The sequence below is a fragment of the Crocodylus porosus genome, unplaced genomic scaffold (genome assembly GCF_001723895.1).
Source record: "Crocodylus porosus isolate Cpor-Errol unplaced genomic scaffold, CroPor_comp1, whole genome shotgun sequence".
Classification (NCBI taxonomy): Eukaryota; Metazoa; Chordata; order Crocodylia; family Crocodylidae; genus Crocodylus; species Crocodylus porosus.
Genome location: NW_017728906.1, coordinates 590,286 through 608,817, shown reverse-complemented (window position 1 = coordinate 608,817; position 18,532 = coordinate 590,286). Strand labels below are relative to the sequence as shown.

At 40.6% G+C, this 18,532-nt stretch overlaps 1 protein-coding gene across 2 annotated transcripts in view; it reads left to right on the top strand.

Annotated features, from left to right (window-relative positions):
* EPHA3 (EPH receptor A3) overlaps positions 1-18,532 on the top strand; it is a 367,059-nt gene that overhangs the window by 282,523 nt on the left and 66,004 nt on the right. For both annotated transcript variants that reach the window (XM_019528572.1, XM_019528571.1), the window contains exons 11-12: positions 6,433-6,618; positions 14,151-14,212. In XM_019528572.1, the coding sequence (XP_019384117.1) occupies positions 6,433-6,618; positions 14,151-14,212 (248 nt within the window). The remainder of the gene's footprint in view (positions 1-6,432; positions 6,619-14,150; positions 14,213-18,532) is intronic.

Genomic DNA, 18,532 nt, shown 5'->3' with positions numbered 1-18,532 from the left:
TCTCCCTGAACCACTCCACCCCAGTGAAAGTGGCAGTGGCTTTTGACCCTCAAAACCAGCAGATTCTTTTTGACCCACACTAGTCTCAAGGGAGTTGACAGCAGCATAGAATAAATCTATGGAGAATCTGTACCCCTCTGTAGCACCTCTAGCATCTCCTGCCTCATGGCAGCATGCCCTTAATAGAATCCAAATCTCATGAAATGTCTGCAGATGTCATACCCCAGAGCTTGCTCTCTCAGCTTCCATGTTTCTAGCTAGCATCTGCAGGAACTTTTTCAATTTGAGGATACTGCCGACCTTCTTTCTGAAATGCCGTTTGAGCTAATGTCTTGGGCATTCCTTGCCCATCAGTCACCTTCTTTATAGATGCAAGCGTGAATAATATCAGAGGAAGATAAAGACATTGCATTAAGAAGCAGCTGAATCAAAGAGGGATTCTTTTAAACATTAAAGCATGAAATTAAGAACTACACACACTGGTCTGTGAAGTAATCACAACATTCTGGAGCAGTTCTTCAAATATTTCCACAAGGCTTTATCCAGGGACTTTAATAAGGAGGAACAGGGAAGGTCCCTTTATCCACATGACTTTGAATACCTTGGTACAACAAGGGTACATCCTTTTCTCATGAACAGAAACATGGAGGATTTCAGAAGCTGAGCATCAGAAAATACAACTTGAATAGTAATTGTTTCAGGTTTTCACCCAATTGTTCCTTCATTTAGAACAATTTACTTGATGCTTTTAAAGACCCAGTGTAGCAAAAAGCTTAAGTGTATCTTAAATCTTATTGGTTTTAATGGTTGTTTAAGCACATGGGGAGTGTTTTCTTGAATAGAAATGGATTGAAGCCCTTGCTGAACTATGCCTTAAGTGTTCACTTTTTTCTTTTAAAGTTTGGACAGCCTTATAGAAAAATGTCCAAATTAATCAAAGCCCATTTAACATTTGTCCTATCAATCAAAACGTATTTAGTTTTAATAGACTGGACACTATGTTTTCTGTAAGGTTTGCAGTGTATGTCCATGAGATTGATGAGGCTCACAAAGCTCATGAAACTTTTAACTTTGCTGACTCTCCATCTGTGGTGGAGGAGTGGATTCCATGAAATTTAGATTTAAAATCAAATCAAGGAAGTAGTCACTTTCACGGATTTGTCTGCTATGAAGCTCTGTGGTCTAAACTGACAAAATGTAATTGAGTGATGGAGCAAACAACCAATTTAATGAAACATTTTGGATCCCCTGAAAAGATTAATATCCTATAGAGCCCTTCCAATAATGTCTGTTTAGATTATCCAAATGGGCATATCAGTTTGAAGCCAAGGCAACACCACCTCTGTGCGTGTCATTTCAGCAGCAAACAATACCTACTGGATGTCAGAGACAACCAGCAGCACTCTCTCTTAAAAACCGTCACATATCTAAAAGTATGCAAAGCCCTTCTGTTGACAGACCTAATTTCCTGCTGAAATCCAATCACTTTTCCCTCATGTGAGCTCAGCTAAAGTGGATGAAGAGCAATGGCTCATACAAAAAAGGTGTAGTTTAACTGTCTGCTAGCATAGATATGGACTAGCCCAGGATCTTTGAGAGTCTGTCTGTACTGTATGTGAAGAGACCAAATGTTAATGAATTTGGAGTACCCCAACCACCATATTACAGTTTCTTCAAGGATTAATTTGTGGTACTCAGCTACTTGGAAAGCATGACACTAGGCACAGACAGAAGTGCAGCTTCCCACTGTAACTTGTAGCACTTTGCAGGAAGCGCTATGAATTACAATGATCCCCCAAACCCAACAGACATTTCCTGTTGGATCCCAGGGGTTGAGGGATTCAGATGCAATTTGGAGCAGCTGCGAGTCTGCAACCACTCTCTTCTAGCTTTGCCTATCCCTCCTCCTCCCAGCCACAATGCTGTCTTCAGAATGAGTGACCGGTGCCTCCTGATTCATCGACTGGGAGAGGGGGGATGGGGACTCCAAGCAGCCAATCGCCAACCCCGGAAGCGCCAGCAGCAAAACCAGATGTGCTGCTGGCAAAATTGGGAAGTGCCATTGGCACTTCTCAGGCGGGCACTGGCTGATGGTGTACTCAGCCCAGCCCTGCTCCTGGTGTGTACAGACAGACATTAATGAAGGCACTCTATTTTAGAACATCTTCATCTGAACCCTCATGCAGTGAAGGTTCAGATTTTTGTTGGTTTAGGCCCTTTTAAAGTGCTCTGCGGCCATGTTCGGTCACAGCTATAGAGAACTTTCAGAGGTCAGGTTTGACAAAAATTGTCACTTCTGTTTACTATCTACCTGAAAGCTGGAAAAAAATCTCTTACTTAAGTAAACTCACTTAATAGTCACAGTCCACAGAGGAGTGTTGCTACTATGTGATGTAATTTTCAGGAGAGCTTACAATACTCATTGTTTTCAGTAATGTTCATGAGTTTTCCACAGTTCTGAAAATTAGGTCAACAGGCTTTACATGCTGGGTCTGAAGGAAGACTATAATGTTCTTATAAATCGTCTTGGTTCATCTTGCATCTAAATTGCACAATTGCTGTTAACTGGTACAGAGAGTCGAAGGACATGAAGCATAACTTTTTTCTTTCACAAAAATCAAACAAATATCAAATAAACAGCTCATTCCTGACTCTGGTCAGAGATGAAGGATTGATTGCCTCTGTACTCAGCTTGCTGAAATCATAAATATAAGTCTGGTTGGCAGTGACCAAATAATAGTTATAAAAGACTTGCTTGTTAATAGTTTTTCAGGCTGTTAAAAATATAGAAAAGCAAATATGAGGCTACAGCACAAGATACATTTCCAATTTTTTCCTGTTTTAAAGTTGTGCTTTTGGCCTTCCTCTCAAAGGATGTCATAACAGTATTGAATGGTTGCTAACATATGAACTGTATCACTGTTTGCCCTTAACAAAGAATACTGGCAGTTTTAGCTGGTAGGGGATTTTTTTTTTATTAGGAGTTTTAATGATATATATGGAGCCTGGAATAGAACTGTGCTGCCCACAGTCCTCAGAAATCATTAAAATATATATTTTCTCATCCAGTGAGTGGCTTTGTACTCTGTAAAAACATTTAATTTTAGAAAATGTCAGTACAATATAACATGTACTATTCTAATACTTTACTGCAGCGGATGTGCAGATATTTTGAGTAATACTTCATTCCATTAAATTTTGATAGGTATTTGTATTAGCAGACTAGCAAATCCTACCTGGGTACTGGGTAGCTTGGAGATTGGTTATGGGATATGAAGACTTTCAACTATAGATCGTTGGTTGAATTTCAACTTAGGGTAGTGGTGACAAAAAGCTGTTACTATATTATACAGGTTCATGCGACTGCTTCAGAGAAATAGGCAATGTATGTTAATTTCTAAGATGAGTTTATATTTAAAAACTAAAACCAATCTGTCTTGACACCATTTTTCTCCATCTCCTAGACTGTGGAGAATGATTTTTATCTTGTGCCCGTTAGCTGGTACTTTCAAAAGAGTGGGGAGACTTACTAATAGGTAAACAGGCAAAACTTTAGCAATGAGGGCTTTCAGTCCAGTGCTTCTCTGAGCACTGAATCCACTCAAACAAGCATACTACATAAAAGGTTGTCTACTCAAAATGTTTGATTCTTGTACTATACACTCATTTTCAGTTTCTGCAAACACTGCTTAGCACAGATAATGAGCTCATCAATGTCAAAATGAATCTCTGTGGGCAAATGACTTAAAATGCCTTTGTTGGCCTAAATAATCCTACTGCATTTGGGATTGACATATTGGGAACGTCTACATGAGATACTTAACTTCACATTAGCATAGTTTACTGTGAAGCAAGTATGTGCATCTATATGTGCACATGCTTGCTTCACAATCAACCTCCCTAATCCCAAGTAAATTTGCTAGCTGCAAATACAAGTTGAAAATCTATTTGGGATTCATAGTGGTGCTATAGTGCTCATATAAATGCCTGACCAGGAGCAAAATCTGACCTGGTCAGCCATCCACTAGGGGGCAGGAGATAGCTCCCTGCCCCCAGGAGCTGCCTGCTGCCTGGGCGGCCTCTGCCACAGGAGCCTGGGCAGAGACTATGTCCCCCTGCCCTGGCAGCAAGGAGTTCCAACCCCCCTGCACCCAGATCACGATAGGGGAATTGGGGCTGGGAGATCCTTATCCCCCAGGCCCCACTCTACCATCGCAGTCGGGGAATGGGATGCTGAGAGACCCTTATCTCCCAGCCTGAGCCCTGTGGCCATGGAGCAGCCAGCACTGAGACATCCCTGCTGGTGATTTCGGAGTTGAGGTTGGGAATAAACTCCCCATCTCCAACTCCATGATTGTAATTCCAGTTGTGATTGTGGAGCAGGGGCTGGGACTTCCCTGCATGAGAAAAGTTCCCCACCCAGTCTGGAACTGGCTGGGACTTGCCCCTGACCAGGACAGTTCTCAGCCAGCCCCAGGCTGTGCAAGGCAGCACGTGCAGCCTGGAGGTGGCTGGAAACTCCTGTTCTGGGCAGTCTCCAGCCACCTCTGGGCTGCATGTGCAGACTTCCCTATGCAGCTCAGGGCTGGCCAGAAGCTGTCCTGGTCAAGCAAAGTTTGCAGCCCTGTGCCCTGATTGGGTGATTTGAGGCATGGAGCTTGGAAAAAGCTGTAGGGGTGGGGTAGGTCCCAGCTCCCTCCCCCCAGCTGCCAGGGCCAGGAGCTCCCTGTTGCTGGAGGAGGGGGACATTGTCCCCACTCCAGTAGCAGGCAGCTCCCCAGAGCTAGGAGACAGTTATCTTCTGGCTTGGTGCTCCCTGCTAGCCCCGGGGCTGGCACCCAGGGGGAGTCTGGAGCTCCCCACAATGGCAGCAGGGGCCCATTGCAGGGTTGCAGGGAACTTGGTACAAATTGGCTCCCTAATCCCCACATGTATAAATGCCTGCCCAAACACGCTTACTCCAGAGTAGCTTACACCAAAGTAAATTTGGGCTGCAGTAAATGCATGTGTAGATGCACCAATTAAGTGGTAAAAAGCTAATGTATAAACAGTATACTCATTCTTAATATAATGTATAACTCAAAAACTTCAGTAAAATTCTTGATTCACATAAAAATTAATCAGTTCAAATTCAGATTTGTAGCTCTTCCTTTCCCAGTCAAACTTTTCTACAACAGAACATCTGACTAAATATGACATATAAGGAGCTATTTACATTTAAACATAAACAATTTTGAGGAAAAGGGGCTGACTCAGTGCTTATCAATAGAAAATGGGCATTAAAATAGGTCTAGACATTGCTGCCTTATGGGGAAAAAACATTAGCTTACAATTCCATTCTTGTCTGTTCAAAACAAAATGTTTTCTATGTCATTTAAGTAAACCACACGGGGGGAAGTATCATGATATATAGGCTATAATGAAGTGGTTATTTATATGCCTCATATGTGGATTGTGCATATGCAAGTCATTTTCCATTTGGGGGAGGGGTTATTTTGCCTCTTGGAATGTGTCAAATTTAAATTACTGGGAGTCAAGAACAGCTGCCCTAGCTGATTTTTTTTAAAGGCATTAAACCTAACCTGATACAATTGTTTAGAGATTGTTTAGTATAAAGTCATAGCTTCTCTATATCTAAAATACAGGGAATAATACTCTAAGACAATTTATTTGGAAAAAAGCAAATCCAAATTGTATGTAAGTGCAGTGTTAAGGCATCTAGAAAGTACATTCTAGCAACTTATCTATAGATTTTGATTTGCCTACATGGAACATAAAATAATTTTTTGTATGTATTTTACATGGGTCCTGTCTTGCCAATGTGTATCCAACAAAGAACAAAGGAAACTGCATAAAATAGTATTAAAAATATCTTCACACATAATAGTCATCACACACGTTTGCAAAATTGAGCTATAGTGGAGCAATGTTACTAAAGGTTAGTCTTTTTTTTTTTTTCCAGCAGACTGTCTCTGGCATCTACATCCAAACTCTTGTAATAGTTTTTCACTACTTACATTGAAATAACTAAGCCACTTAATTTTGTTCTGTTCTACTGAGTGGTAGGTCAGGACACGGTTCATGGGAATGCCTCACTACTCTGATGTAACTGCATCAAATCAATTGGTCCTGTTGCTCCTGTCCCACACCACATCCGTTTAGACCTAACTTGAACTCTCAGGTGATCTCAACATGTACTCCTTCAATGAGGCATCAGGACCTGTGATGCAGATAAAGTATATAAAACAGGCATATTGAAGTTAAATAACTGTCTGAAGGTCTCATGCTTAAAACAAATGTCACTGACCCTCCATTTTGTAACTTGAGCAAAGGATGTATTACGTTAGTGACTTGGCTATTGGCAAGACTTCCCCCTTAAAGTCCTAAAGAAATAACTAGAATTCATATTTTGCCTCTGTTTTACTTTACCAGGTGAATTCGGAGAAGTGTGCAGTGGGCGTCTAAAACTTCCTTCTAAGAAGGAAATTTCTGTAGCAATCAAAACTTTGAAAGTTGGATACACTGAAAAGCAGAGAAGAGACTTCTTGGGAGAGGCAAGCATCATGGGACAGTTTGATCATCCCAACATCATTCGGCTAGAAGGAGTTGTCACCAAAAGTAAGACCTTAGAATGCATCTCATGTGGAGTGGCAGAGTAAAATTTTAAAGGAAACAACCTTATTTCAAGGTATCTTCTGAAAATCCATCAGTGTTCTTCTATGAGTATGTCCCAATAAAAGATGAATGGCACCTCCCTGAAAATCTAACAAGGGGGAAATGTGCCCCTTGATTTTTTTTTTCTCAAAAGAGGAAAAGACAAGTTCAGATGAATGATACAAAGTGAGCTTTCACTGATCTAGGAGTTGCTGTGAAGTCAGTGACCAGCACTGCTGGGGATCTGTTGCAAGTGAGGTTAAGAAGAGCGGTTAGCTGAAAAAAAATGTGCAAAGGGATCTACAAAATAAGAGGGAATAAAATGCCTACCTTGAAAGAAAGGGGGGGAAAGAAAAAGAGAAAAATAGAACATTTCATGAGAATATTTACAACTTAAAACTCAGCCATAAAATGACAGATTGTACTAACCAATTTAGTACTCCAGAGCTAATTGCTAACAAAGCAGCCAACAGACTCTTGCTGATAATCTGTTTAGAGTCATGGACTTTGGTGTCCTAAGGTTTCTAATGGGATAGAAGCAATATGCCACTTTCAAGCTAAATCATTAGCCATTTTTATTAGCACAGATTTGACAAATAATTTTTTAGGAATTCAGTTATTGGTATTAATAGTTTGAAGTGCAAGATATACAATATCTAAAAGTGGTTTTAAATGCCCCAATTTTTTGGGTACCCAAATTAAGCCACGCCCTATCTTACCGGCAGGGCCCTAGAAGAAAGAGAGAGCATGCCTATTTCTTCTCAAGAGAACTGCTTTATTGGGAAGCTAAAAATAAGATTAACTAGCATTCATATCTATGGAAATGCAAACCCCCCCAAAATTATGTGTTTAGGTTGGACCCCAGGATCTCTGAGTTCTTGTTAATTGTTCAGTTCCTCAAACAACTTATGTCTATTATTCCCTTCCAATCCTCCCCAGTTTTGCAATCACACATGTACAGTAACTAACAAAATGCATATACAATTTGATTGGATATGTGGCATTGAAGAAGGTTGACCCTGAAGATCTTCCCCCCCCCACACACACACCCAGTTAACTGAGGGCACCACGATTGTTGAGTGCCATTCTTTATGGTAACAGGCTTCAGTTATTTTTTGTTTTACTGTGGTCAAACACTTAGGGTGAAGTTGCACATTGCACTTCACAGCAGGAATAGAGCTCAGGTATCCTGGCTCCAAGCCCTGCCGTTGTTCACCAGCCTTCTAGTGGCAAGTCAGAGTTGTGCAGGCAAAAAATAGTAGTAACCCTTAATTCTGTGGCTGCTCACAGAATGTTCTAACATTAACACCGCTTAACATTCAACAGATTTAACATGGTCTAAATATAACATATATCTTCACAACTTCACCCTTAGTCAGTGCTTTCTTGTTCAAATCAGAAAAAACGTGGAATCTGGCCTTGTAAGCCCATCTTTATATAAAGTTACCCAGAGTTTCCATTTTTTAAGTTACACATTTTACAGCAACAATACAGTTCCCATCTTTGTATAATTGAGGATTTATACAAGGTGGAGGCACTTATACTAAGGCCTCTATGTTCGTGTACATTTTTACTAAAGGTGAATTTACTACCTTGGCTCTTACTTTTATTCCCAAGCAATAGGAATACTTTCAAATTTACAGGCTAAAAGTGTAATATGTTTTAGAGCATATTTCATTAGCATTTCTGATTTATTAGACTTACCTGTCGGACTACATTGATGATTCCTGCTGAAAACAATACTGTTTACCAAAACTGGGTCAGCGTCCACAGTTGAGCCATGCATTAGAAAGGCATCTCATTTCAAGAAAGCAGTTCTGTGTTTCCTAATCAAGCAAAATGCGCACTATTGTGAATGGGGCATTGGTCGTGAAACAAACACAAATAGCTAGCATTCAATCAGTGTGATATTTGCTGTTATATATAAGAAAGGATCCCCTTTCTTCCTACAAGAGATATTGTGCAGCTTATGGGGGTGTCTGTTAAAAAATGCTCCCCCACCTTCTAAAAGATTTACGGATTACAGGTGGCAAACTCCTGAGGATACCAGCAGGCTGCATGCTGTCATGCTGGCCCAGTAGTAGCTGAGCTCCTCTAGCCCTGCGATACCATATGGCTGCTTCCGTTCTGCTGCTCCCCTCAACTCCACTTCACTGCGTTGTTGGCTCTCCATTTTTTTAACAAATATCACTTGCTGATTTGAGGTGGGGCCTCTGGAGTCAAATCTTAGCGTCCTTAAAGCCTACAACAGAATACAAAATAGTGGTTTCATTTTTAGGTTGGTAAACATAAATACAGAGACTCCAGTTAAATTTTCTAACTTAGAATTACATTGTAACGTGCTAAAAAGCAAAATCAAATTCCTGTAGTAATTGATAGGGAGAAGACCAATAGTATCCTGTAAGGAATACTCTGAAAAACCTATAGGAAGGAAGTGAAATTTCATCTCTGGAATTCTGTCGGTTAAAAATCCCTATGTAACTCTGCAAGACTGTCAGTAAAACAAACCACTAGAAATGACAACTTTCTGCCTCTTCAAGGAATAGCTTGGATACAGATGGGTTCTCTTCCATGTTAAATGGATGCAAGGATTGTGAATATATTTTAGTATTTCTTTAATTGCCTGCATGTGAAGTTTTATGCAATGTATAAAGGTAACTTCAGAGGTTCGCATCTGATTGCAACAGTCTATGAAATAAAGACAAACAAAAGGCACGAACAAAAATAGCTAGTGTAAAACTTTAGAGAATCTCATAAATTACATCTAATAGACACAGCTATAATAGAAATATTTTCTCTGGGACCATTCCATGAGCACATACTTTATTTCCTTAGATAACAAACTATTTATTTGATTTTTCTATCTGACAATCCAAATACAAATGAAAAGGCTGCCAAATCTGCCTATATAAATCTCAGTTATCTCATTCTTACATTTAATGAGGCACATTGTACATTCTGAATTCTCGGAAGTGCTTGAGGCTCCAGTGATAGTTTGAGAATTGAGAAGAAATTCCTTACATTCATTTGCACTTGATATTTCTGTGGCATTTCTGAAAATAATTTCTGCACACACAATTTTGCGCATCACTGCCTCTGAGTGTGCACTGCAGAATAGCCAGTTCTTACTCTGTTCTTATGCAGGTGACTTTTAGGAAGTTCGAGTCTTGCGTTATATTATTCATGATAGGCTATGAATAATTTCAGTAGTAAGTTTTGCATATGAAAGGTCTGTCATATAGAGGCTTACATTTAAGTAAGAGAAGGCAAGATTTTAATCTTCTATATTCAAATCAGCAGAAAACTAGAGAATGCAGGGGTCCTCTTTAAATATAGTCAATAGTTCAGATATAAATTGAGAAAATAATGGCATCTTTCCTTTCAACCCTCCATGCATTGTCACGTTCTGGAAATCCTATAAAATTCTTTCGGTCTATTTTGCCAAGTGAGACAGCATCTCACTAGCAAATGGGTTGTATTCAAGTGTGTGCGTTTGTGTGTGGGCTGGATAAAGCTTGAATATTGTTGGTTTTCGTTAATAAGTACCCATTTAGATAGTGGAAGAGTAAGCAGCCAAGGTGTTTTTGTTAATGGCGTTGCCTGGAGTGGTATACTTTAAGCAACATATAATATTAATAGCAGTTATTAATGGTTAGTTATAACCATTAATGATTAGTAGCAGTCATTATTAATGATTAATAGCCTAGATTTAAATATACTAGGGACTTATTTGGCAATAAATGGGAACATACACAACAGTCAGAGGAGTGTCTGGTTTGGAAGAGAGTTTACAGGATCATTCCCGATATATAAAATGCAAGGTAAATAGGCAATGTGACTTTTCATCATTAACCATATGATTTTTGACAGTTGGCTCCTCCCTAGCAATGCACTGACTTTTTATACTGATCAAATGTTTTGAATCAATTTCTAGCAATCTGCAATGGCCAACCTAACTAGAGGAGATGATTGGCTATTAGAGGCACTCAAACTAGTATGGGGCAGTGTGCCATGCAATACACAGGAGAGGTGATGAGGTGTGTTAGCTAAATAAGACCTCCGTCCTTTGTTCTAATACTGAATTATTCCCCTGCTTCATATTTGTTTCTATTCTGAACTTTCCTTGTACACTAGTCTCATGGGTGTCCTATAAGCAGTAGTCTTAATAGCCAGCACACATGTTCTGCTTAGTTTACTAATAATTTACAGCAATTTGTAGCCTGTTAGTATAATAAATTTCAGCAACACTGTTGACACAAGTTGTTATCATGTATAAATGGCTACATTTTGATAAATGAATGCAGAATGTTCCTTTAGAAGTACACGGCATTACTTTGCAGCATGTGTTTCTGATTACAGAAACATTTTCAACTAGATGCGAGTGAAAACCTTCGCTAGAGGCACTCAGTTTATGGGAAGACAAATAAGACAGGGAGATGTTATTTTATAATAATTTGAAAGGTTTTCCATCTTGCCCTAACTAATCTCAGATTTCTGATCCATCATGAAATTATCTGATTTTTTTTTTTTTTTTTTTTTTACAGTAACTAGGCATTTGAAAGTGATACAGTCCTTCAGAATCATAAGAATATAATTTATCATGCAGCCTTTTCAGGTAGCCTAGTTATGATGCTACCCTGTTGTTCAGATTGATAATTTGAGGTGAGCTTTTCAGTATTCCAATAGGTTCTGAGTATCACTTTGCTCTTAGTATTACCAAAAATAACTGTTGGTTTTAAGTGTGTGTTCTCTCTTATTGTAGATTACCCAGTACCATGCTTGTAACCAATTATGGGAGGGTTGTGGGAGGTCCAGTGTTCTTGAGTCTCTTAAGCAGTCCACATCCAGTAGAACAATTCAGTACAGGGTCAAAGTTAAGAACGGGCTGATTTTTGTCAACTCTAGTCACTGATATAGGCAGGCAGACTACATTTCCCATGAGACATCAAAGCATATCTACCAGGAGAGACTCGAGTGCATCATGCATAAGAGAATCATAGAAGAATATTGCTGGAAGGGACCTCATGAGGTCATTTAGTCAACCCCCCTGCTCAAGACGGTATCTTGCCTGTCTAAACCATCCTAAACAAGTGTTTGACTAACCAGTTCTTAAAATTTCCAAGGATGGGGATTCCACCACTTCTCTGGGTAATGCTATTTCAGGCAGAGATTCCTGGGCACAACAGAAATGCAGGTTTACAGCTCCAGCGATGACTGAAGTGGATAGACTGGTGTTAATCTGACACAAAATAAAATGTTTCAATTCATTTAGACAAACTAAAGTATGTTAATTCAATTTTCCAAACAGACTTAAAAAAGCTTTTGTAAAATATAAATGTTCTTTTTGTAAGTGTCCATTTTGTGGAAACCATTGCTGTTAAGAAGTAAAACAGAGAAAGACAGAGAGAGAGGGATGACAAATTCACAATAGGTTCTAATTGGTACCATTGATTTAAATGTCTCTTTGTTGTTCTTATGCAGCTAATTATGCAACATAATTCTTAAAGAGCTGGGGCAATTCCTTACCCTTAGAAGCTGCAATGTTATTGTGGGTGACTCTCAAGACTCTTGTCATGTGTTTGTACACCCATGTCTCCCTGTATTACGTGGCATTACAGTTACAGTAACAGTGTATGTCCCTAACTATCCCCCCAGTCTCACTCACTTTCCCTACCAAAAACAAGATTTGGAAAATGGACTGCAAAATAATAAAACCTGCATGATAGTAAGAAATTGAGAGAGCAAATGGCCTTTTCTAAAAACTTCACTGTAATAACTTTTATTTTTATATCTTTCTCTCTCATATGTGAAATGCCACATACATCCCTGGTTGTGCTGCAGAAGTCACAGGGCAAAATGAATGGTTTCACTAAGCTGTGATTGCAGTACCTACTGCATTTCTACAAACTACTTCCAAGGATATTTAGTTAGTTGCTTTTCAGATGTTCAAATTGTAATTCAGGTCAGAGCTGAACAGAGGAATTTTGAAAGTATTTCTCTAGAAGAGAACATAAGAAAATGAGTATGGGGCTGTCCCTCTGCTCCATCACAAACCCGAAATCTAAGGTTAAATGCTTATCCACATCCAAGCTGCCCTTAATATAGCAGGAAGTATGTTAAAGTGTAGCTTGTGATGATCTGATCTTCAGCAGCCCAGTTAGGAGAAGTATTTCTAAGTTACAGCAATGGAGAGAACTGCTTGTTGTGGAACTCCACATTGTTCCAATCTGTTCTGTCCCTAACACACTTTGCCCTCTCCTCCTGCACGGGGGCATCGGATGCCTGGCACAATAAGCTGTAGACTACCACAGAGTTCCCATGCACTGTGGGTGGGGAGGGGGAATTATCTGCTAGCCATTCCTGTCATGACGGCTGAGTCCAGACATGCCTGGATGTTTGGTTTCCTGGGGACAACTAGCGGTGGCACACCTTGTGGTCCCCGTGATGGCTCCGGCAGCCTTACCTGGGGTCCTGGAGGCCTCCTGGAGCTGTAGCAGTGGTGATCCTGCTACATGGCGCCTGACTGGCAGTGGAGTGTAGCTACAGATGGCCAGGATCCAGCTTTGGGTGGCACATGCTGCTGCCATGTGCTCTGCTCCACTTCTTTTTTCTGTCTTTTTTTGACCGCCCCCTGGATATCCAGGGGTCAAAAAAAACCCTCCACACTGCTCCCTTGCAGCACAGAGAACAACAGAGCATGCAGTATGTGGCACCACTGACATGTCTGCCACGCCACATACCATACAGCCACACTTGTCTGGTCATAGCCTATAAGATTTCATAGCCAATGGTAGGTAAAGGTATCTGCGTATTTAAATACACAGTGGATAAGGGCATTTCTATAGTACTTTTCTATGTAAGTTCTTTTTAGCACTTACTATTTGAACACCAACAAACATTCATTCTAAGGCATGATGGGATCTAATCCACAATCCCAACCACTACATGTGACTGGCAGGATGCACAATTTTAGGATCAAGGACCAGATCCCAGACATGCCCTACCTGCCAGTGTAGGGGAAGCCCAGCATCATGAAACTCATGTCTCTTTCACTGTATTATCATGCCTTAAATTGACTTGAATGTGTGGCTGGGTTATTATTTAAGGCATGCTTAACCTGTTAATTGCATCTTAAATATAACCTGTGTCAAGGTCCTTACTGTGAGCTCTTCATGATTGGGGGACAGTGTGGTGTAGTGACAGTGCAAACTGGAAACATTGGTACTTCACCTGCCTTTCTTAATACTCAACTTGTTCACAGTCACAAAGCTAATAAAACTGGGTGCATTACCCCTGTCTTCAGTGGAGTTGTATTTATACCTTAATACTGTTGTTCTTGCCTCATGAATCTTTCTTTAGTTTTGTTTTTCATTTTTTATTTAAAATAATCTGTGCTTGGTGGGAGGAGGACATTATTTAGAAACGAGTTTCTAAAACAGATACAAATAACTTCTTCTGTTTCTGAGAGTGGTGCATTTCTTTTAATGTATTTTCAGGTAAGCCAGTTATGATTGTTACTGAGTACATGGAGAATGGCTCCTTGGATAGCTTCCTACGAGTGAGTACAGCTGTCAGTAACATTGCTCAGTAATACATTTGTCTTTTTTTCCCCATTCTTTCCTTCCAGGCATCATGAATTCTCATCCTGTTCTTGTATCATTCATTGTTTCCTTTTTGTTTTGTTCGTGTTTGTTTTGAAATGCTCCAAAGGCATCTGGAAATCTGTTATTCTGTTTTGATTCTTCACATTCAGAGTCACTCTGGAATTAATTGAAGAAAGCCGAAATGTTGCTTAGTTCATTCTATTTGCGGAAAAACAAATCTGATTCATAAACATTGTAAAGTGTTTTTATGAGGCCATAGTGCACTGCTATTGGTAGACAGTCAAGGTATGCAATATATGTCTTGCTAAGCACTATCGAAGAGGAATGACTGTGTGTAAGCGTTAAAAGTAAGTTGTTACTTAGCTGAGCAAGAGCTTAAATGTGACAAGGTATAAGAATAACCACGTACCAGCAGGTGTTGAAATTTTATGTTACCGATCTTTATTAGGATGTCCTCTCCTCCATTCCTGTACTGCATTCATTTGTATGCTTATTTTATCCTCTTTTCTTTAAAGCTTTTAGCAAAACTGGAACCTTCCCCAAATCACCAGAATTTAAATTTAGACAAAACAATATGTCAAAAATGAAATCCCTTCTAAGTGGCAACATTTTATTTTCATTTTTTGGGGGACCCTCAATTCTGACTTAAAGCTTTGTCTTGGTTTGGCCATGGTTGAATGCCCTCCAAATTCATAAAACTGAAATAGATGTTTAACCTTAAAAGGGATTTATTTTCAGTATTTATTTCAGTATGCTCTGTATAAGCATGTGTAACACATATACATAGTACATTAACTCTATTGAATTTAATTTTGTTAAGGATAAAAATCCCTGAAAAAACCTCTTTTTGAGTTTTTTTCTAATGTCTGATCTAGTTAGCCTGTTCAAGGACTTCACAGCCAGTATACCCAAAAAGTTCTCCCTGGACATATCTATACATGCACTTTAGTGCAGAGTAGCCTATTTTACTATGCATTAAGGCATCACATAAAAACCATACAATTACACTAATGCACAATAAAATAGGCTACTGTGCATTAAGTGTCACTTTAAAACCATGGGAATTCCTTACTGTGCGCTAAGGCAGCCTAACGCACATTTCTTTAGTACCTCATATGAGAGGGCATTTTTACGCATGCATGTGTCACAGTGTCAGGAGCTTTGAAAAATGCCCGGTCCTGTGACACATATAGTTGTAGAAGTGGTGAAATGTGCATCAATGCTAAGAAAATGGCAGTGGTGCACTTTTGAACTAAAACACCTCGGAGGTGCCTCAGTTCAAAAGCATACCACTGCCATTTTCTGCACGCTGACATGCATTTTGCTGCTTATACAACTGCACATAGGGCAGTGCAGTTTGCCTCAGCTCACATGCGGAACAGACTTGATTAATAAAGTCTGTCTGCTCTGAAGTGGCGGATCTCCGGCATGTAGCTGGAAAAATAGTGTGTGCATAAATGCCCAGTAGCACTAAATGTAATGCACATTAGAAAAAGCCCAATGCACCCTTTAAGATCTAAGCTAAATCTACTTTGCCAGAGATGAAGCCCATTACTTCTTGTCCTACCCGATGTGGACATGAAGAACAAATTATTAATATTCTCTTTAGAACTATTTATTTACTCCAGGTCACAAGTCAATTATTGTTGTTACACACACACACAAAAAACACAAACTGCATTTATTTTAACAGGTCATGCTTGTTCAAACTAATTTGTTCAGCATTTCACATCATTCCCTAAAAAAGTTCCATTCAAGTCAATAGCAAGTCTCCCAATTCCTTCAATGAGCTTTAGACCAGACCACATGAGGGGCAGAGTTTTGTGAGAAATCACAGCATATAATCATGTGTTTGAAGACCATTTAATAATATATATTCAAAACGTGGAAAAGTTCAGGTAGTAGATGAAAGTTTTACAGGACTGGGGTCTCTTCTGTCAGCTGAATTAAGGGAAGTAGTTTCTAGGAGTGAAGTAAGTAAGGATAGTTGTTGTGCAACTATGTGCTCAGCTAACGGCATGGACAAACATATTTTTAGCTATTTTTAAACAAAAGGGGAAGATGCCCATTGCAAGTGCGCACAAACTGTTACAATCTGTCTGTTACATCTCTGGGATTCTGTAAAGATAAATTGCCCTAACTATGATCCAGAAAGAAACCAGGTTAGCACTTTTGGTACTGCTTTTGCTAGACTTACATCCTTGCAAAAATCAAACAGAGGCAATAGTTGCATTGTTTATAACAGATGGTCTTGGAATATTTTTCTAATGTTTTACGAAATCCCAGGGTCTGGTAAAGGGCTTAGCCCATAGCTACCTTTTCTACCCAGGTACATCTTCAGCTGATATTTGCATATAAAAGATACCATCCAACCAATTCTGGGTGCCCCCCAGAGTATGTGAGAGGCAAGGTGTAATAGAGTGCCATCCTTAGTGACCTTTAGAGGCACCTGTGGGCAATCTGGAGTCTCTTTATGTTTGCCCTTCCTGCTGGAAATAGACTCCCCTTCACTCTTCTGCCACATCTTGATGTTTCTTTGGGTTCCAAAGAGGAGGCTACCCCAGGGTTTCCCAGAGTCGGGTCTATGCTCATGAACACCTTGCAGTGACGAGCTTCAGCCTTAAGGACTCTTTATACATTCCTACCTTCCCTTAACGTGCACCATGCCTCGCAGATGTTCCCTGAATAATGTCCTTTTTTGGGACACGAGTTAGTCTAATGAAAGACATCACCCGAAGAAATCTTTCCTTCTCAGATTTTTTCTAATGCAGATTTGTACTGATGACCACTGTACATGCACTGTATCCTGCCACTTTAGTGAAGTCCCTCTGTTCTGCCCATGAAATTCAGACTTCTTGTCTTAGCTTCCAAGGCCCTCCATTAGACAGCCTCAGACTCAGCCTATATCTTCAGGCTACTCTCACTTTGTATGCTTGTTCAGGCTGGTTGTTTCACCAACAATACCCGCTTGATAAATTTTGCATCGTTTTCTCTCACAGACATCTCAGTGCCATGCTCCTTTTTGGGTGCGGAAAGAAGTGCAGCCCTCTGCTATAACTGAGAACACTTTGCAGGAAGAGCTCCAAGTTACAACAGTCCCCTGGACCAAACAGACGTTCGCTGTTGGTTCTAGGGGGGAGGGAAATCCTAGCTGCTGTCTGTAGCTGGCAGCTAGTTTCCCTGGCAACAGTACCCCCTCCCTCCCAGCCTATCCCTGTTTCAGAATGGCAGGGAGGGAAAGGGAGCAGGGGGAGCTCATTCTAAGGGTTCCCCAACCAGCACTGAAGGGTAGGGTGGGTGACTTGGGGCCCCTGTCTCAGTGGGCTCCAATACAGGCTGCAAAAGAATCCCATTACAGCCTCCTTCCTCCTCACTGTGGGTTGCCTGTCCCCCTTCTCTTTCTCTGCCCAATTGTCTGTCAACTGGATGTTCGGCAACCAAATTGCTGCCTACTGTCCCTTAGCCCAGGTAAGAGGGGGGTGGATCTAGCTCTCTATTGTTCCGAGCTTTGACCTTGTGACCTGGGGGCAGGGACTTGTGCCATGTCACACCCTTAGGTAACCATAATGGGTTTTTTTAATTGGTTGGTCAGCATCAAACAACACCTGCCTTTGATTGGGTCTTGAAGGAAAGGTCATTTAAGGGTCCCTTCATCTTGTGGGAAGGAGGGAAGAGGCACCCTGAATCTCAAGAACACACAATGCACTGCCTGCCTCCAGAGGAAGCTCAATCAGCCTCTGGAGACACTTGAGTAACTTACCTGAAACTTACCTAGAAGTATAGCATAACAAAAGGCTACCAAGCTGTACTGTTTGCTCTGGGTTATTCTTTGACACTTATTGACCTGTACCCTTCCCCAAGCCTACCAATAAAGTTGTCCACTATAACAAGCTCAGTGGTGCTTGCTGGGAGAGGGATTGGGCAAGCCTTTTGATCCCTTTGCTCAGCTGACTAAGGAAGGCTACTTTCTATACTTCAGGCTAATAGATGCACTCCACAATCCCAAGGAGTGGATCGACAGATCCTGTGTATCCTGAGTGGCACAGGGCTCAGATAAAGGCCTGAGTCCGGATGGGGGCAGAGGTACCCTAGGCTTGCAGGTGTGCTCCAGGAAGGGAGTTGACCAGAAGTTGGGGAGTCATCCAAAGCCTGGTTTTTGTTGGGGGTGCAGTGAAGTGGGTGCCTCAGTGCAGGAGCGCCCCCTACTGGCCTGCTGCAAACCCACCCCACCCTCCAGAGGGGGCTGAAAAAACCCCAAATCAAACTCTTTCTGC